The 19,502-nt window shown below is 60.7% G+C and overlaps 3 protein-coding genes across 4 annotated transcripts; 1 reads left to right on the top strand and 2 right to left on the bottom strand.

Annotated features, from left to right (window-relative positions):
* Positions 1–1,320: 1,320 nt before the first annotated feature.
* On the top strand, positions 1,321–2,656 carry HPCA (hippocalcin; the record flags this gene model as incomplete). The annotated part of the gene is made up of 3 exons (XM_084300446.1): positions 1,321–1,698; positions 2,218–2,320; positions 2,559–2,656. The coding sequence occupies 3 exons, from the start codon at positions 1,321–1,323 to the stop codon at positions 2,654–2,656; spliced, it is 579 nt and encodes a 192-aa protein (XP_084156572.1).
* Positions 2,657–3,162: 506 nt separating this feature from the next.
* TMEM54 (transmembrane protein 54) lies at positions 3,163–4,927 on the bottom strand (the record flags this gene model as incomplete). Its single annotated transcript, XM_084300580.1, has 6 exons — positions 3,163–3,261; positions 3,387–3,521; positions 3,613–3,801; positions 3,929–3,988; positions 4,226–4,419; positions 4,915–4,927. The coding sequence occupies 6 exons, from the start codon at positions 4,925–4,927 to the stop codon at positions 3,163–3,165; spliced, it is 690 nt and encodes a 229-aa protein (XP_084156706.1).
* Positions 4,928–5,807: 880 nt separating this feature from the next.
* On the bottom strand, positions 5,808–17,637 carry RNF19B (ring finger protein 19B). Of its 2 annotated transcripts, none has more exons than XM_084300535.1 (9): positions 16,817–17,637; positions 11,838–12,043; positions 10,113–10,257; positions 9,527–9,689; positions 8,785–8,899; positions 8,506–8,646; positions 7,984–8,191; positions 7,064–7,195; positions 5,808–6,576 (listed from the first exon to the last, which is right to left on the bottom strand). In XM_084300535.1, exons 1-9 carry the CDS (start codon positions 17,431–17,433, stop codon positions 6,108–6,110), a joined length of 2,196 nt encoding a protein of 731 aa, XP_084156661.1. In that variant the 5' UTR covers positions 17,434–17,637; the 3' UTR covers positions 5,808–6,107. The 2 variants fall into 2 exon arrangements, with proteins under 2 accessions (XP_084156661.1, XP_084156662.1); XM_084300536.1 differs by having other exon boundaries at positions 10,113–10,254.
* Between the last annotated feature and the right edge of the window lie 1,865 nt (positions 17,638–19,502).

The raw sequence follows: 19,502 nt of genomic DNA, 5'->3' as shown, positions 1-19,502 counted from the left end.
GCAAGAAGATGAGTGATAAGCCCATGCCCGGGATCTGGGGATGCCCAACACGGGCTTCCCGTAGCCCCCAGTTCTTCCACCCCCTGGGGCCTTGGGGCAGTGGCTTCCTTCTGAGGGGACAGGATGGGGACAGGCAGAGGTGCTGGCAGGGGAGCACCGGTGTCAAGGAGAGCGGTGCCCTGGGAATGGGCCCTAAATTCGGTGTGTGTGCATGCACATGCGTGTGTCTGCGTGCCCTTGTGCAGCCCCATCCCGGGCCAGGATCGCACCCCACAGCAGTGATTTTTGTCACAGAGCCCTTGGGACCCTCCCCAGGGCCACATCGGAGCCCAGAGCATCCTCCTGGGTCTGCAGGCACCCGAGCTGCCGGCCTCGTGTGCCTGCTCTGGCGATCTCCCCGTGCTCCCAGTGCTCCCAGTGCTCCCAGTACGCTGTCAGCTCCCAGCTCCAGCCCAGCCCTTGCAGGTCACCAAGCCTTTTTCTGCCCTCACCCGGGGGTGGGCGAGCAGGGGCACGAGTGGGGCAGTGCCCCGGGGCCGGGGGCTGCTGCTGGTGCCCCCCGTGCCGCCCCCCGGTGCCGATGCCCCCCCCCGGGCAGGAGCAGCTCCTCAGGGGGGGCCGGGCACCCCCCAGCCATGCTGCACCATCCCGGGGGTGTCTGCTAAATGTGACCCCTCCCGGGAGCATCTTCCCTTGGGGGGGGTCCCTGCAGCCCCCTCCTGAGGTGCCCAGTTTTGGGAGGAGCCCCCGGTAATTCCCCTGCCCCGGGGGCATCTTCCCAGGGGGTGCCCCCCCCCGGGACCCCCTCGACCACCGCACCCTGATGTGGGGAGGGGGCTCTGGCTCCAAGTGGAGACCCGCGGCCCCCGACCCTCCCCGGGGCTCCGGAGCCAGCCGAAAGCATCAAATATTAACGGGGGAGGTGGAGGTGCCAAAAATATCCAAAAATAACCCAAAATACCCCCCCCCCCCGCCGGGGGAGCTGGCCCAGATCTGGACCCAGAGCCCCAGCCAGGGCTGAGTCCGGCCCCTTCCCCTCCTCCAGCCCGCTGCGCCCCCCCCTCCCTTCCCCCCCCCGGTGCCACAACACGGCCCAATCTATTATGCAAATGACCCCGGAGGGTTTATTACGCAAATGCCGGGGGGTGGCTCCCCCGGGGCTGGTCCCGGCGGCTCAGAGGGGACGGCGGTGATGGAGGGGGGCGCATCGGCCACCGCCTCCAGCCGGGTGCCCAGGGGCTGCCAGGGAGCGCTGCCCCGTCCCTCTCCCCTCCTGTAGGGCGCAGGGAGCGGAGCCGGGCCGGGAGCCCCCCCAACACCATGGGGAAGCAGAACAGCAAGCTGTGCCCGGAGATGCTCCAGGACCTGCGGGAAAACACCGAGTTCACCGACCTGGAGCTGCAGGGCTGGTACAAGGGCTTCCTGAAGGACTGTCCCTCGGGCATGCTCAACGTGGAGGAGTTCAAGAAGATCTATGCCAACTTCTTCCCGTACGGCGACGCCTCCAAATTTGCCGAGCACGTCTTCCGCACCTTTGACACGAACGGCGACGGCACCATCGATTTCCGAGAGTTCATCATCGCCCTGAGCGTCACCTCCCGCGGCAACCTGGAGCAGAAGCTCGTGTGGGCCTTCAATATGTACGACTTGGATGGCAACGGCTACATCAGCCGGGAGGAGATGCTGGAGATCGTGCAGGTACGCATGGCCCCGGGGTGCGGGCAGGTTTGGGGCAGGTGCCCCGTGTTGGTCCCTGTGCGGGGCTGGGTGAGCCCTGTGGCTGCAGGAAGGAGCAGCCCCCCGGGGCAGACCCTGCTCCTTCGTGTCCTGGGGCCAGGGTTTCCCCTGGGCACCCTATCCTGGGGTTTTTCCCGCTGCCCATGCATGTGGCAGCCACCCCGAGGACCTGGTGCAGGTACCCAGGAGCTGCTCCCCTTGCCCAGACCCCAGCCCAGCAGCAGCAGCATCAGGGGGTGACTGGTGAGGTTGTTTCATCAACATCTTGGTGGGCATCTCCCAGCGAGAGCAGCTCCCACCTGCCTCTTGCAATCCAGCTCGTTCCCCCGGGACAGACACAAGCTGTGCTGGGAGAAAAATCACCCCCCAGTCTGGGTACATGGGCAGAGACTGGTCCCAGTGCGGGGAACCCCAAGCCCTCTGCCCCCCGCCTCGGGTTGGTGGCAGGCGCCCACCCCTCTCCCTGTGTCCCTCTCCCAGGCCATCGACAAAATGGTCTCTGTGATGAACGTGCCCGAAGATGAATCGACTCCGGAGAAAAGAACGGAAAAAATCTTCCGACAGATGGATACTGATAACGACGGTAAATGAGAGGAGATGGAGGGGATTAAGGGAAAGGTCTCATGGCTAAATCCGGGGGTCTTAGAGGGAGCCGCACGCACGCTGATTAAATGCCTCGCGTCCGCTGGGGTGGCCGGGGGGAGCCCCAGCAGCCGAGGGGTGGATGGGGGGGGGGGTCCCTGATGTGTGTTGGTCCTGTGTGCCCCTGTGTGTCCGGGATGGGGCGGTGGTCGCCGCGCTGAGCCGTGTCCCCCCTGCAGGCAAGCTGTCGCTGGAGGAATTCATCAAAGGTGCCAAGAGCGACCCGTCCATCGTGCACCTGCTGCAGTGCGACCCCCGCGGCACCGGGCAGCTCTGAGCCCCTCCCCAGCCCCCCGCAGCCCCCTGCCACCCCCATCCTGCAGCCGGACACCATCGCCCACCACGGCCCAGCACGGTGGAGCCACTGCTGCTTCTCCAACAGGCACAGGAACCCGGCCTAGGGGACGAAGCCCCGGTTGCTCGTGCCCCCCCCAGCACCACCAGCATGCACACACTGCACACAGGGCCGGGCCAGCCCCTTCCCCACGGCTGGAGCACAGGTGGGGGCCGTGGGGAGGGGGGCGCTTCTGGTCTTTTAATACCTGCAAAATAAATTTGTGTCAGTGCAGTCAGCAGTGGGGTGGGGGCTGTCAGTGCTGAGGGGAAAGGGTTCCCCGCAGGGTTCGGATCCAGCCCAGTCGCCTCCCTTGCTGCAGCCCAACGCCACAGGGATGGGCTCATGTCCCAGCCAGCAATGAGCAGCATCCAAGGTCCTGTGTCTGCTCCAGAGCTGGGAAATGCTGTGGGGTGGGTGCTGGGATGCGGCTGGGTCCCATCCCCTGCTCACAGCTGGGCGGTTTCCACGCTGTCCAGGCTCAGCAAGCCCAGGCACAACCCGGGATCGGGGTCGGGGCTGTCCGCAGGGGCTGTCTGCAAGGAGACCTGCAAGCCAGAAGGGCTGCTCAGGGCAGAACCAGGGACTGAGAGCTTCGGGTGGACAAATCCTGCCCGCCCTGAGCCCAGCCGGCTCCATCCCAGCCCTGCACGGGGGCTTAGAGGGGATTCACCTTCTGCCGGCGCACCCTGTGGCAACAGCAGCTGAGGTGGAGGAGCTCGACGGTGAGCAGGAGGCAGCGGATGCTGAAGACGATCCCCAGTGAGCCCAGCATGAGGGAGATGAACCAGAGGGACAGCGTGGAGCTCTGCGGGGACGAGGGCCATCAGGTCCCCGCGTGTGCCCCCACCCGCAGGGCGGGCACGGTGCGGGGTGGCCACGGGCCCAGCGGGACTCACGTAGACGCGGGTGGGATCGAAGGGGCACTGCCGGGCGAGCGGGGCGAGGGCAGCATCGGTGAGGGCGCAGGGTGCCAGCAGCACCCGGCCCCGGCTGCCCAGCGTCAGCCCGATGGCGACGGCCAGCCCCGGCAGGCAGGACAGCGAGCCCAGGCTGCTGCTGGCGCTCAGGGCCAAAACCGCCCATTTCTGCGGGAGAGGAGAGACGAGGGAGAGCGGAGAGATGGGGCCGCGCACGGCCACCCGCCTGGGGTGGTCCCCAAGCGAGGGGCTGTGGGATGGAGCCTTGTGGGGCTGCGGGGTCGGGGCTGCTTACGAGGGCTGCAGGGGCGAAGTAACGGGACAGCATGAGGGCAGATAAGCCACAGGAGATTGTCTGCAAGGAAGCAGAGGGAGGTCATCGACAGCAGGGACGTGGACATTGTCCCTGAAAGCTCAGCCCCCTCCACCCAGTGACCAGTCCTTGTGCATTTAACCCCCCCGTTTCTGTGTGGGGAAGGCCTCTTGGAGCCGGGAAGTGGGGACAGAGCAGTGTCTGCCCTGCATCCATGTTACTTCCATCCTGCACCCGTGTTACATCCATCCTGCACCCACCCCCTGCCCCCCCTGGTACCAGCAGAGCAGCGATGGCCGAGGCGGTGTTCGAGATGGCGTACTGCAGGGAGACGGCGTCCCGCAGGCTGACCACGAAGCGCAGCACGATGCCGTGGACGAGGGCTCCGGTGATGAAGTTGAGGTGCCCGACGATGAGGAGGATGAGGCCCGTTTTCATGAGGACCCTCTGGTGGCTGCCGGGATCGTGGTGGCCTGGGGAGGAGGAGAGGGGAGGCTGAGCACCGAGGCTGCATGGTGCAGGGTGACCGGCACAGGGCATCTGGGGACAGCCCCAGAGGAGGTGACACGGCAATGGGGACGAGGAGGTTGCAGGGTGGCAGTCGCTGGCAGCCCGGGTATGCAAACCACTGCCCCAGCCGGCTCCCCTGGGATCGGAGCCATGGTGCAGGGACAGCAGCCGTGGGAACAGGAGTCCCTGATGGGGACCGGCCGCTTGTCCCAGCACATCCTGGGAAGGAGTGGAGCTCCTCAGAGCAATGCAGCCCCCATGGGCACGAGCACCGAGTGCTCTAACAAATAGAGGCAGCAGTAGGGGAGTGTTTCCCCATCAAGACTGGGGCTCACGTTGGAGCCATGCAGGGCTGCCCTCCCTCCGTGCCTCAGTTTCCCCTGCAGGAGGCAGGGCTGGAGCCGCAGGCAGAGCTCAGACACCTCCCGTCACGATTACCACACCAGACCCGGACTCACCCACTTGGCACATCTTCAGCCGGCCGGGATCAGGCCATCAGAACCCCTCAGCACCCCCAGGACCTGTCCTGCACTCAGCCCCTGCACCGGTGGCTAAATCCATCGGGGTCCCTGTGCTCCGGGGCAGTCCCAGAGCTGGGACGAGGCCATGGAGCTGCTCGCCTGCTGCACCCCGCTGCGGCTCCGCTTCCCGTCAGACCAGCTCTGGGACGAGCAAAGCAATAACTCCACCTTCACCTGCCTACACACAGGGGAGGCACGGCCCCATCCCCACCCCTGCGCTCCCCTTGGTGCCTTGCACCGCGCTGGGCTGCACCCTGCGGGCCTCCACACCACACCTCGGAGCCCGGTGCCCCACGGGGAGACCCCTCCAGCCACATCCTGCCCAGTAAAGCACCAAATCCGCCTCAAATTGCCATAAGAAAATGTCCAGGGGCCTGCACAACACCACAAGGCCCTTCCTTGCCATGCTTGCTGCACAGCTCATGGCAGACAGGAGGCACCAGTGCTTTAATTACAGGCACAGCAGCGCAGCCCAGGCCCCAGGAGCTGCTCTGGGGACAGGCCGGGTGTAGGGCAGCCTCCTGGCCTCTCCCTCGTGTCCCGACAGAGCCATGAGGCCAGCCTTAGGCCCCCTCAATCAGCACTGGGAACATGGCTCGGTGCATGGTTAGTCCCTGTCCTTCCCCATGTACACAGCCCCAGCACACGGCCGGCTGGCCCAGTGCTGCGGGCAGAAGAAGGCTGGCACCCCTGCTGCCTAGAGGCAGAGGAGGAGATGCACCCCTTTTCCCCAGGCCTGGGGCTAGGGCAGCGTTCAGACAGTCCAAAAGCAACCACGAAGGGGATTTCACCGTAGACCCGTGGAAAGGATGAGCTGGATGCGAGTCGAATGACATCCAGAGTCTTTATTCAAATAGTCCTTTAGGATGGTTGCAGACATACAGACACATACATATTTACACTCTTACACACCTCACAGAGCCTGAACCAATAAATTAAAACAAAAAGAGGGTGGGGGATTGTTTTTTTTTTTTCCTTTTCTTTTTTTTTTTTTGTCACGTAAGAAACGACGACTCCCTGAGGCGAGGCCAGGGAGCCAGCTGAAGAATTGCAAACAGAAGCCAACACGGACACAACCCTGCCCCAAAAGATGCAATGACAGCGAGTGTGCTTTTCAGCAGGAGGCCACTTCATACCCTGGCTTCGATGCACTCCAGTTTGACTATTTCGTCCAGCCTGCACCCCTCGGCTTGGGCACAGTGGCTCAGGTGGGCACTTGGGCTCTCGGCACCTCTAGCTTTGGGGGTCTGCGGGCAGGCTGCTGCAGTCTGAGAGTGGGGGGAGTCGCACTCGTCCGAGGTAATGTCTGGCACGTCGTCCGACTGGCTGTCGGAGCTCTCCAGGTCGCTCCGTATGCTCTCAGGCTGGGCCAGGGTGATGTCCCAGGTTTTGCTGGCAATGCAGTCCTTTTGCTCACAGCTTTGGTGTTTGCACATCTGCTCCTGCTCACCGTCCTCTTCCTCCTCCTCCTCTTCTTCCTCATTTTCTGCCATTTGGGTGTGGACGTGCAGAGAGTCCTCCGTGCTGCTGCCACTGGCCAGCTGGTAGTGACTGGGCTTGGCTTCGATGTCCACCTGGATCTCCATGTTATTGCACTCCCTGCAGAAACAAGCACCCCCGCGTTACTGCACAGTTGCTGGTTTTGGCCGCAGCCTGGGTCAGCACCTCGTTGGGCCAGGACCACCACGCTGCCCTGACAGGAGCAAGATGCTGCTCAAAACCCCACAGCATCTGGGACACAACAGCACCCGCTGCTCTCCTCGAGTTCCTCCAAACAGCAGCTGACATCCCCCCAGGCTGAGAGCCAGGAAATGAAGTGGGGAAACACTGGAAACCCTGAGGGCATCAGGAACAGGCCCTGAGAGCCCTGGGCTGCAGATCCCCTCCTCAGCCTGCACACCACACAGAGAGCCTGCTCCCAAACACCCCCGGTCCTCCTCCTGCCCAAATAAAAGCTCAATCCTCCTGCCAGCTGCGAGAGCTGGAGCGCCCACAGCCAGCCTGGCACCCGCAGCACCTCGCAGAGCTCGGATTTTTCCAGGACACCCACGACCAACACTCTCCTCACCATCACATGTCCTCCTACCTGTCCTGGGGGTTGTAGGAGCTGATGATGGAACCAGCCATGGCCCGAGTGCTGGCGTTGTCGCTGATCGCCCCCAAGCTGACCGAGTCCTTGGGGAAAATCTCTTTCTGGACGTCTGCCTGCACTTCCAGCCTGCAGGAAAAAAAAAAAAAAAAAAAAAAAAAAGAGGATTCCTCAGAAATGCCTCAAAGGGTCCCCGAGTGGCACCAAATAACCCCTGTCATGAGAAAGCAAGAGGCCATCTGTGCTGGCCTAGCCTGGCACAAGGGAGTTTAACCCCAAGGGTTCCTCTCAGTCTCATTTTTGGCTCCATTTAGGTAAACCCATTCTGTTTTCCATGACGAAGGTGAAGTTGTGTTTATGCCCATGACTCATGCAATTCCTGCGAAGAACAGATTTCCACAGATCTAGCACAGAGCCATGATTATATGCTGGCTGCCATATCAACACGTGTCTCTAATTACCCTGCAGACTGACTCACAGGCAAGTTTAAGAGGAAAACTGGTGTAACCTTCTGACTTGGAAAGCAGCAGCCCTGCCTGGAACAGCAGGCTCCCAAACCCCGAGGCTGGGATCAGAGCACTGGAGGATCTCTAAGTGGGCCGTGCAGGCATCTCTGTGCTCTTCCCAACTAATCCCAAGCGTCAGCTCTGCAGTTTCATGGAGCTCAGAAGGGACAGAAACTTGCTTCTCTAGCTTTTGTCCTTGCAAGAACCAGCCCAACAGCAGCTGCAGAAGCAGCCTGGTCTGCTGGGGCTGGTTATTCCACCACAGATCAAGAAATAAAGCTACCAGGACATGACTGCCAAGCTCACAGAGGGCCACCCAGCCCCAGACAGAGCCCCAAGATAAGCCTGCTCAGCCAGCACAGGCCCTGGGAGCCTTCACCCCTTTCTTGCCATGCCCACCAGCCCATTTACCTGCTGTACTTGCCCTTGCCTCCCGAGAGGACACCGCCGCTCAGGGTACCCCCCGAGAGGGCAGCAAAGCTGGCTGTCTCGCTGTAGTTGCCCTGCATCACGCTGAGCCCATCCGTGGGGCTCCCGCTGGTGCTGAGCACGCTGGTCAGCCCCTCGATGCTGCTTTCACCGATGCTGGGGTTCTTCAGGGCTCGCCAAGCATCAGCCACTGAGGAGAAGAACAGCACAGGAACTGGTCAGCAAGGACACCAGCCAGATGTGACGGTGGTGGCAGGGCTGAGGGTTGGACACCAGGCAGCGGGCTTCTTGCCTCAACCAGCCTCCGAGCCTCTTCCAGGGCAAGGAAGGGCCGAGATTTGGCTCAGAGCTACGCAGCTGATCACCAGCAGGTGAGTGAAGCAAGTAACTCCTCCTAGCCAAACCCAAGAGGCTCAGATTTGGGAAACACTAAGCCTGCCACCATTCCATTACAAGAGGCAGTGGCAGGGCCTTTCCTCCTCCCCTTCCCGCTTATCGCAGTACCTGTGATGGGTCCCTCATCCTCATCAAACTCTATCTTCACGCCCTTCCCGTTGGCGGTGCTGACTCCGCAGCCTCCACCGCGGCACAGCGAGATCGGCACCACGCCGTAGACGTAAGCCAGCATGATGGGGACTCCGATACCTGCACGCGAGGATGTGCTGAGTTAAGAGGGGCTTACGGCCGAGCTGGGCTAAGCAGAGAGGACCTTTGGGGTAGGGGCTCTCAGTTGTGGTTATTTACCCACTTTTACCCCATGGGAGATGGACGGTGCCCACTTACCAACACTGACAGCAGCGATGACCGGAGAGGCGATGACGGACAGCGTGACCCCACCGGTAATGGCCAAATTCCTCTTGTGCTTAGACGTTTTCTTTCCCTCATACCTGCTGTGGATCTGAGGGAAGGAGAAGCACCAGGTGAGAGCAGCACCAGGCCGTAAACAACAGCCAGAAGACATCCACAAGCTTGTGCTTTTACAGCTGCGTTAGCCCCGAGAGAGCCCCATCGCGACCACAGATCTCGCAGATCAGATCTTGCAGGTGGGTCTGCGTTCAAGAAAAAGAAGAAGCTACAAATCCAGCGCTGACACCATTTCCTCCCTCTCAACGCCTCTTTACTGGCACAAGAGCACAACATAGCTCGGGGCAGCTGGAGACCCCCAACAGCATCAAAACGCACCATGACCTGTGCCTGCGTGCTGCTCGGAGCCTGTCACTGTCCCACAGAGGCCCCAGCCACAGGAGGTGCCAAAAGGGACCTGGTTTCCCTTCCCAGTTCAGGGTAGAGGCACAACAGCAACGCAACACGCGTTGAGAGAACTTCAGCCTGGAGGGCTATCAGCCCCCATCCTCCTCTCCCCTCACAAAGCCCGGAAGATAAGGCAGGGTTCAGAAGAGACAGCTGAATTTTGGTTCTGTGGGGAGACCCGCCCTTCGTATCAGCTCTCAGTTGCTGGTCGGATGCCTCGAGCCAGAGACAGCCCCAAGTCATGGATCCCTCAGCTCCAGCCTCGTGCATTTACCTTCCTCCCGACGTACACGGGGATGCCGATGACCATAGCAGGAATGGCGATGCCAGCAATGAGGGAAATGCCTACAGGAGCGCCGATCAGCGTGCCCAGCTGCCAGAGAATCTTCTTTTTACGACTCCATGGCTTTTTGCCCCAGAACGTGCAGCCAGAGGGGCTTAACGGAAGGGAAAAAAAATGACGTTAAAACCTCAGCAATTCCTAAGCATCCCTGAGAAACCCAAATTCAACTTCCACGTGAACAAAACCCAAAGCTTAGGAAGTGGGTAGACAACACAAAAAAAGGATCCCGTGTCCCATCAAGATTAATTTGCTCCTTCCTCCAGGTGACTATCACACCACCAGGACTATGTTTGATGTCCACTATGCTAAGAGCTCTCAAATGCAACATATCAGGAGCAGATTTTTTTTTTTTTTTTTTTTTTTTTTTGTGAAGAAGTGTAGTGTGGGAAGAAAGTTCACATCTTTGGGTCAAAAAAGAGAATTTTGCTGACTGATTGTAGACACGAGGGGACGAACAGCACGCAGCCAAACACCTCCCAGCCCCGAGAGGAGCCCCGCGCTCTGCTCCGGCCCCCACCTGAGGTAATGCAGGTCCGAGATCTCCTTCATGCAGAGCCAGCAGAACTCGCAGCCGCACACGGCGCAGGTCATATGGTTGCAGCTCCCGTCGTTCATCTTGATGATGTAGGCGCTGCAGCGCGGGCACGGCTTGATGTCGTCTGCTGCAGGGAGGAAGCAGGGCACTGAGTCGGGCTCTGTGCTGCCAGGAGCCAACGGGGGGCTCTCACTGTGCAGGGGAGCCCTCGCTTTCTGTGCACCACAAAGCAGGGATGGTACAACCAGCTGGCTGGGACGCTAGCTTATCATCAGGGTGAGAAGATAATGCTGATGAGACCAAGCCCACTGAAGTGATCTGCCTGGACAGCAAGGACTGGGGGCAATAGGAGCTTTAAAAGCTCATCCTGGCCTGGCACAGGATGCGTTCCAGGAGGTGCTTCAGTGCTGGGAACAAGTCACACCTGCGCTGTGCTAGCTGGGACAACGGTGTAAGTCAGAACCATTACTGAATCGCTCCACTAAGGTGATTCACAGACCAAGAACAACAGAGCAATCGAGAGAATAAGCCATCAGGAAGCCTGAACCCGGCCCTCAGCAGCAGGCAGTGGGGCAGATGCTGCGCAGCCCCCGCTGGGCTCCTGGCAGGGCAGGATGAGGGTCCTGCATCTCCCCCTCAAGTCACGCAGCATCGGATGGCAGTTACGCAACGTCCGTCTGCGCAGCGGGTCGGGGCTTTGCTGGCAGCCTCTCTGACACTCAGCAATATGAAATCCAGCTGCTGAGACCGGCCCGCACCTTATTAATCACTGCGCCGAATCCAGCAAGAATGGGGTGGGGAAAAACCGCTGTCTCAGGAATCTCCCTTCCAGTGGCTAAGCGCTAAGCTCTTCCTGGCAGGGATCTCCTTTAGGAGGGCGAAAAAAAGCTCAGAAACCAGTTTTTGCTTGCTGGTTCGTACCACAGGCTGTGGTGGCATCCGAGCTGTGGGTTGTCAGGGCCCTCTAAGCCTTGGGATGCAGCTGAGCCACCTCGAACCGCTCAGGGCAGCTCCAGTGCGAGCACCAACATTTTAACTCCTGGCACACAAGGCACAGTAGTGCTTTGTCTGAGGGGGGGGAGGGACTTTAAGAAATGGCCTTACTGCCCACTTCCAGAGTCAACACGGTTATTTTTAATGAACACTAACTCAGCAGCTCCTGCAAGGCAGAGCAGGAGCCTGTGGGCTGGCATTTTTCCCCTGTACGTGACATTACGAGCACCTAACAGTGCACGCAGTCAGGCTCCCCACGCAGGGCTAGGCATCAACGCTGCTTTCTACTACTGCAACAGGCAAATTTCAAGTTGCAACAGTAAAAAGCACCTCGTTTGTTCACCATCTAGATCAGCGAGAAGCAAGAACATCCAAGATCAAAACGGCCACAACGTGGCTGGGGCGGAAGAGGGGAGCTGCAGCGCCGAGGAAGGACCCGAGGCACGTCGTCACCCATCCCTGACCCGTTTCATGTTTTAATTTCTTGCAGGAGCCCACCAGGCTCGCTCTAACCCCGGGAGAAGGGGAAGTGGCTCTCGGGTTCACAGCCGCTCTCACCCACGGCTGCCGGGGACCCTCAGCCGCGGCACGCAGAGCGCTCCCCGCGGGGCACTGCCACCGCCCCGGGGAGGAAGTTCTGCACGACCGGCGGCTCTTTCTCAGCTTCACAGGCACAACCACAGCACCCAGCGAGCTACAACGCACGATCCATACCCGGCCCGGACTCCTGCCCGTAGCTGAGGCCCGACGTGTGCTTGGTCCGTACGCGGAGCGTCTGCGCCCGTTGCTGGCGGGCCATGTCGCAGGTCTGGTTGGGGTGCCATATCTGCTTGCAGTGATAGCAGAACTCCGTCTGGCAGCCGTCCCTCTCGCAGGTCAGCTTGGGGCAGCTGGCGCAGCCGTAGGCAATAACCGCGTAGCTGGGGAAGGAAGACACCCGGCCAGTTAGCAAGAGGCAAAGTTATCGAGCGACTGTCCCGTCATCCGGCCAAGTCATCGCGCCTGGGGGGCTCTCTCCAGCTGCAATTCTCCAACAGGCTGCTGTTGGAGAATGCCGAGCAGCCCCTGCCTTGCCTGGGGGGCACAGCAGCCCCGCTCCAGGGTCAGCCCACGCCGGGTGGCCAGCTCATCACTGCCAGGTTGGTGTTCCTGGTCGCTGCAGTGCAGCCATGCTCCAAATTCCTGCCCTCACCAGTCCTGTGCCTTGCGCTGCAGGGCCTGGAGGTAAGCAGTGCTAATTAGGTTACTTGGGGCAGACAGCTGGCAACGCTCAGTCCTCTCAATGAGCGCTGGCAGTCCTCACTGCCTGCTCGTACGGACCAGACGTGGCCTGCCCAGCCCTTCTGCCACTGCAGGCTCCCAGCACAGGCTCCTGCTCCATATACCCGTGGCTGCACACACACAAATACAAACACACACAAAACACACACACAGAAACCCCAGCTCCTCGGGACAGCCAGGCACACGGCCCAGAGGAGGCCAGGCAAGCTGAAGCCTCACTGGGCACTTTATCACCTAATGATGATTCTAAAAAAATAAAAATAATAAAAAAAAAAGTGGAACAAGCAGGGTTTCAATGTGAAGCTATTTCAAGAAGTAAGCCCTTGTTGATCCCCACAGAATTTCCTTTTTTTTACAGAGGGTGAAGAATAACGCCCTGCTTCTGGAGTAAACCAAAACTGGAGTAAAACCAAGTGAATGTGCAAGAGAGGGAAGTCAGGGTGCGCGACCAGCTCGCTTTTTCTGCCGGTAACACCGTGTTTCCATGAGGAAGCGTGCACACAAAAGCCGAAGCAGCTCCACTACACAGGAGCTGGCTTACAGTCAGCGAGGATGAGGCTGCTGCCACCGGAGGGGCTGAACCGAGTAATTCCAGAAGCGCCTTCCAGCTCTGCGACACCAGCACAAACACCAAAGGGTATTTTTGTTGATCATCCTCAGCGTTTTCGTTAGTGGCCAGAGGAGAATGGCTCCCATTTAGGATTTTATATTTAGAGCTCGCGTAGCTCGAGTTGTATTGCCTCTTCTCGGAGGCAGCAGCGTGAGAACCGCTGAATGTGTCATACCACAATGATTCACATCCCGTGGGAGTTTGAGCAGCTTCGCCCTGCCAGGGTACGACACAAGCACCCAAGAAACAACATCTCTGCGTGGAGCACCGGGCTGGGGGGCGCGACGGCAGGGTCCCCACGAGCATCAGTGGCCGTGCACCCGCACGCGGGGCCGGAGAGGGCAGAGAGCATGGATGCAGGCGGCCGGGGAGCAGCCAACTTGACCAAATCGACTCCTACGCATCTTGTCCGGGGAGAATCCCACCAAGCATCCGGACCCTGCCACCACAAGGAAGCCACAGAGCTACCCCTGGCAAAAAATAAAGCCTCATCAGGCCAGCTGTGTTGGGACACACTGCTATTTCAAACCACAGCAGCAGGCTGGGAAAGCTCAGCGTAATATATTAAGCAGCCTCGTGCTCTAGATTAACCCCTCGCTAGAGATTTAGGGTTTTTCTAGACACTCCAGCAGCTCCCCTATGAGACGAGACAATCCTCACCATTTACATTTCGCTGCGAGAACCGAGATGACAAACGTCAGGAACAAGCCCGCAGCTGCACGGAGAAAAACAGCCACACGGCTTCCTTCTGCGAGGGAAGGAAATAACCCAGCTCCAACCCCAAGGACAACTAGAAAGGAGCCATTGAAGCGCCGTGCCTGGGGGTGGCCGCTGCAGGATCCGGGCCGCTAACGCGTGCCTCCGTCTCCACCTGACCGCTGACGCACCGCTTTGCTCAACGGCTGCTTCCTGGCTCGGCCCCGGCAGAGGTGAAAAGGGAAATTCTGACTTTCCCCCACGCAGCAGCAGCAGCAGGGATGGTGAGCGTCTGCCCGAGACCCCAGCAGGCCAAGGGAAGGCAGAGCCCAGCTCCCAGCCCCGGCCTCGGAGGAGCCGGAGCCTCGCCAGTTGCCTCCAGCCTCATTGAGGAGCTCAGCCCACGCAGCCCGCTTGGCTTAAAGCTCCTCTTGTTCTCGCCAGCTTCGAGGGGAGATGCAGCGTGACAAACGCCGGAGAGCAACGCCGGCTGATTGTAGCAAGGGGGGAGAAAAAAAAAAAAAAAAAAAAAAAAAACACAAAAAAATTTAAAAAAAAACACACAAAAAGCTGCAAATATAGAAAATTATCGGTATTGCGACTGATGGTGCATCAATTGGCCAGCGTTCCCATGGCAACACGCTCCGGTGTGGTGCCGGTCCTCCTCCTCCTCCTCCTCCTCCTCCCACAGCAGCACAGCCGAGCTGGTTCCCTTACGACAGCCCGCAGTAGGTGTGCAAGGCAGAGGATGCTGCATGCACACCACGGCTTCGTCTGCCGCCGCCGCCTCGCAGCTCCCGCGCCCGGTGGTGGGCGACATCCCCCCCGAAGCACCCAGCACCCCAAAACGCCCCCCGCCCCACTGCCAGGGGAAAGCCCGCTGTAAATAATTCACGGCCTGACTTTATATAAGCACAGCGAAAGGCACTTGCTGGGAAGAATGAATAGGGAGATTAATTCCTCCTGCAGCCCGAGGGCCGGGTCCAACAGCCTTTGTTTGGTGCTCCCGATGGATGGCACCGGTGGGCAGCGACCGGGGTCACCTTTTTTCGGGAAGATGCCCACGTCCCGTGTTCCCAGCGAGGATGCTCTTGTCCACCAGATGAGCTATGAAGTGCCGTGGGTCTGCGCAGAGCCCCAAAGCGATGGCTGGATGGGGATCCGCCTGGGCTCCTTTCGAAGAGGCAGCGCCCTGCGGGCTGTGCCAGGGCCGGCTCCTTCCAGCGAGGCAACCCCGGCTGCAGATGGGGTGCTTACACCCATCCACAGCCCACAGCAGCGCAGAGCTGAGGTGAGGTGAGCAGGATGGGGTTTTCTCCACCCAGCTGAGGGCGCAGACAGCAGGGGCATTCCCTCCAGCACCGCTCTGCGGGCGGCACAGCCGGCGCGACGTCCCCAGCGACACCGAAACATCAAGACCTGGCACCTGACCATGCCCCAGAACCCAGCACCGCTGTCTGCTGCTACCTCTGAAGAAACGAGCCTTTATGCAGCAATGCTCAGGGGCCCCAAAACGGGTAACCTGAGACAGGTTAACTGGTTTGCACAGGAAGGTTATTACAACACTCTGATTCAATTTTCACAATCCTCCCACCACGCTTTCCACCCTGACTACTGGGTCAGATTTTCCTTTCATGTTCACGCTACTCAGAACTGCAACTCACGCTGCCTTCCAGCCAAACTTCGCAGCACTTCTCTAAGTTTCCCGAACAAAGCCCTTTTCCAGGCAGCTTTGCCTTACGCGTAAATAGAAACCTAACAGAGTCCATCCAAAGGAAAAGAGAAGAGAAAATGAAAGCAACGCGCAGACGAGTACAGTCATCGAGCCTGGGTGGACTGACTGACTGACGGACAGACAGACGTTTCCTCACTTAGGCAATGGCAATGAGTCAACATCACTCCTCTGTGCCATGCACTCACGGCCCCGCTGGAAAGAAGTGACCGTTCATGGTTCCCTCTTCCCCCTCCTGCAAAGCACAGGCTGCCCCGTGCAAGGAGCGCAGCAGCTCGCGGCGATACACGCAGCTGGGAAACTCCAGGCTTCCCATTTAGGCCGAAAAAAAGCCTTCTTTTAAATCAGGGAAACGATGGCTCAGCTAAAACCCCCTCCAAGTCCCATTACAAGGGCCGTGTCTGTCTGGATTTCCACGTTCCCCAAGGTCAAATCCCGGGATTTTACTGCGGATGGATGGATGGATGGAGCATTGTTTTGGTACCTGCTGACTCTCCCGAGCAGGTTGCTGACTGGCCAGCGAAGCAAGCCTGCAATTAGGGATTTTCACTGAACTCCATGTGAACAGAAGCAGGCGTCAGTGGCAGCACAGCACCAGGGGGGAGCTGCCCCTCCCTGGGCAGGGTGGGGACAGCAGCACCACAGCAGGTCCCACCTCCACAGGCAGTCCTAGGGTCCCTTATGGGGACACAGGGATCCCCCCCTCCCTGAGCTGTCCCTGCAGAAAGGGGACATAATCCAGCAGGGACAGCAGACCCCTCCCAGGCCGCCCCACAAGGAAGGGGACAGACAGCCCCCTATGAGGACAGTCAGCCCCCTGTGGGAACAGGGACACCATTTCCCCCTGAACACCCCATCCGCCCCCTGTGGGGTCAGGATCCCCCCTCAGACCCCCCAGCAGCCCCCTGCGGGGTCAGGGCACACCCCTGATGCCCCAGCACAGAGGGGGGCAAACCCTTGTGGGGTCTGGGACCCTACTGGACACCCCAGCACAGAGAAGTGCAACCCCTTGCGGGGTCAGGATCCCCCCAGACACCCCGGCAGCCCACTTTGGGGTCAAGGACACCTCTCCCAGACCCTCCAGGAGCCCTGTACTGGGTCAGGATCCACCTCCAGTCCCTCAAGCAGCCCCGTACGGGGTCAGGACCCCCCGCCAGACCCTTTATCAGCCCTGTACGGGGTCAGGACCCCCCTCTAGTCCCCTAAGCAGCCCCGTATGGGTTCAAGACCCCCCTCCAGACCCCTTATCAGCCCCATACAGGGTCAGGACCCCCCTCTAGTCCCCCAAGCAGCCCCGTACGGGGTCAGAACCCCCCTCCAGACCCCTTACCATCCCCATACAGGGTCAGGACCCCCCCCTCCCGTGACACTCACCCGCAGTCGGGGGCCGGGCACCAGCGGCAGTCGGGGTCGGCGGCGAGGCAGCGGCGCAGCATGAACTCCTCGTACTTGGCGACGAGGTGGGGGGAGTCGCGGAGGAGGCGGCGGATGTCGGCGGGGTTGAGGCGCTCGCTGCACTCGGGGCAGCAGATGTTGACGCGGGACTCGGTGATCTCGATCCGCAGGTACTGCCGCAGGCAGGCCCCGCACGAGCGGTGCGGGCACGACAGCAGCCGCGGCGCGTTCTCCGCCGGCTGCCGCACCAGGCACAGCGGGCACTCCAGCTCCTCCTCGCCGCTCCCCTCCGCGCACACCGCCGGGGGCTCCTCGGGGGGCTGCGGAGGAGGAGGAGGAGGAGGAGGAGGGGGCGGCGGCGGGGGAGGCGGTGGGGCCGGTGGAGCGGCGGGGGGCGGCGGAGGGGCGGCGGCGGCGGCTGCGGGAGGTGGCTGCTCGGCCTTGGCACGGCGGCGACTGCCGGCGGCGGAGGCGGCGGCGGCGGAGAAGACGCTCTGGAAGGAGAGGCGGCGGCGGCGGCCGGGCTTCGGGCACTTGGCGGCGGCCGAGTGGATGGAGGAGGAGCGGGGAGACTCGGAGTCGCGCTCGGAGCCCATGGTGGCGGCGGCGGTGGCGGTGGCGGGGCTGTTCCCGGGACGGCGGCGGCGTGCGGGGTCCGGGAGGGTCCGCGGGGATCCGGGGGGTCCGGGGGGATCCGGGGGCTCCGAGGCTCCGCGGGTGCCGGGGCCGCGTCCCGCCGGGCGCTGCCTCCGCCGCGCTGCAACGACAGCGGCCCCGCGGCCAGTGGGCGCCGCCCCGCCCCGCCCCGGAGAGCCCCGCCCACATCCCGCGTCGCCACGCCCACACCCCACATCGCCACGCCCACATCCCACATCGCCACGCCCACCTCCAGCATCTCCTCGCCCATCTCTCACGTAGGCCCCGCCCACCTCCGCATCGCCCCGCCCCTCTCATGTCGCCACCGCCGCCATTTCGGTTTTGGGCAGCGCCCCGGGCAGGCCCGAGGCACCAGTTCCCCACACACACTGACCCCCAGTTCTCCCCCCACAGTGCCCCCAGCAGCTATGGGACCTCGTGGGTGCCCAGCCCAGTGGCCTTAGGGCTCCCTGCAGTGTCCTGGTCGTGCAGTGGGGTGCAGGAGCGTGGTTGGCCCCTCAGAGCCCATTTATCCCATTGGGGTCCCCCCATCCGCCCCCCGGTTTCCCCCCAGTGTCTGGAGATTTGCCCCCAGTGGAGCCTCCTGCGAGGGTCACTGCCTCTGGGATGGAGGGGATGGATGGATGGGTGGATGGATGGATGGATGGGTGGATGGATGGGTGGATGGATGGAGGCACAGAGGGAGTAAATCGCCTGTTTACAAGTGCACAAACAAAGCCTCCTTCCCTCCTCACACCCCCTCAGCTCTCCTGTTACTTTCCCTGTGCTTTTGTCCATGAGTTCTCTGCCTTCTGTACACCCTCACCGAGTGGTTTCACCAGGCTGCCTGCTGCAACCGAGTCCTTCCTCAGCACTTATGTTCCCCAAACGTCCGTCAGCTTCCCCCACCTCTGCTACGCTCATGGCTTTGGCCCAGCTGCAAGCTTTGCCCCGCACTTAGGACTGGCCTTGGAGTGTTAAATTCCTGCCTGGGATCAGCAGCCCTGTTATTAGCAAGCTAATTGAGCAGGAGAGCCAAGCAGTTCTGCTCAAAGAGAGGCCGTGGTGCTACGGGGGTGTCTGCGGAGCGCCTTGTCCCGGAGCTGCCGAATTACCCAGCTCCGTCCCTGCCACGCTGCCAGGTCACATCAGCTGCTTGTGCGTGAAGATGCTCCGTGTTTCTGTGACACTTTGGATGTGGAGCCCTGACGTGTGTAAGGGTCCCCTCCCCACCTTGCTGGTGGGAAAGGAAGGCCAGAGACGGAAAGGGAAGGTGTTACAGCGGCGTAAATCTAGATGATATTGAAATCACCTACTCCCATCTGAGATAGGCTGGCGATGAGACATCTTTAAATGGCTGTCGCTACCCATCTGTAGCAGAGACTGTCTTGGTTTGATGATTTCACTAGAAAAATCACACCCCTGACTGAAATAGAGAAACCTGGGCAGGACTTGTGTGTGGGACGGGTCTCCCAGACAGCGCTCTGACAGCTCAGCCCTGCGTCCTTTTGCAGCACAAGAGCACAGACTGTAACTAATTGTGGGAAGGTTTCATCTCAAAAGCTAATGTCAGACAGGCCTGAATTACCAGTAGTGCAGACACAAACAGACAGAGAGCAAAACCATCTGGAGTCCCTGGGAAAGGCATCAGCTCGCAACGTGCTGACGGGGCAGGAACGGCTCCTCATTCCCTTACAGGAGGAATCGTGACACAAACGGGGCTGGGGGAGGCCAGGGGAGATCTGGGGGGCTCAGGCTGACTTCAGTGCCGTCCTCTGCCTTCCCTGCTCCTGAGCTGTGCAGATCTTCTGCCAGTCCTCACAGGGTTGAGGGAATTCAGTGCTTTTAGGGTGCTGCTGGATATAGGCTCCTAACCGCCCTGCCCCAGCCGTGGTCCTGCTTGAAAACAAGTTCTCTGTGGTTTGAGGTGTTTCTCTGTGGAGTTTCCATAACCCTGGCCAGGAGCAGAGGCTCCCGCTCAGCGTGTTCGTGACTAAGGAGCAGTTTGAACCTGGTGGTTTGTTTTGAT

This window comes from Netta rufina (genome assembly GCF_964035555.1).
Source record: "Netta rufina genome assembly, chromosome: 23".
NCBI classification, from domain to species: domain Eukaryota; kingdom Metazoa; phylum Chordata; class Aves; order Anseriformes; family Anatidae; genus Netta; species Netta rufina.
The sequence above is the reverse complement of the archived record's forward strand: the minus strand, read 5'-3'. Positions and strand labels throughout refer to the sequence as shown.

Excerpts from the sequence above, each read along its gene's own strand:
- RNF19B (XM_084300535.1), bottom strand. The coding sequence starts at position 17,433 with ATGGGCTCCGAGCGCGACTCCGAGTCTCCCCGCTCCTCCTCCATCCAC. Across the intron at positions 9,690-10,112 it reads TCGGACCTGCATTACCTCAG|CCCCTCTGGCTGCACGTTCT; the intron begins GTGGGGGCCGGA and ends CCTTCCGTTAAG. Across the intron at positions 8,900-9,526 it reads CCGTGTACGTCGGGAGGAAG|ATCCACAGCAGGTATGAGGG; the intron begins GTAAATGCACGA and ends TCCTTCCCTCAG.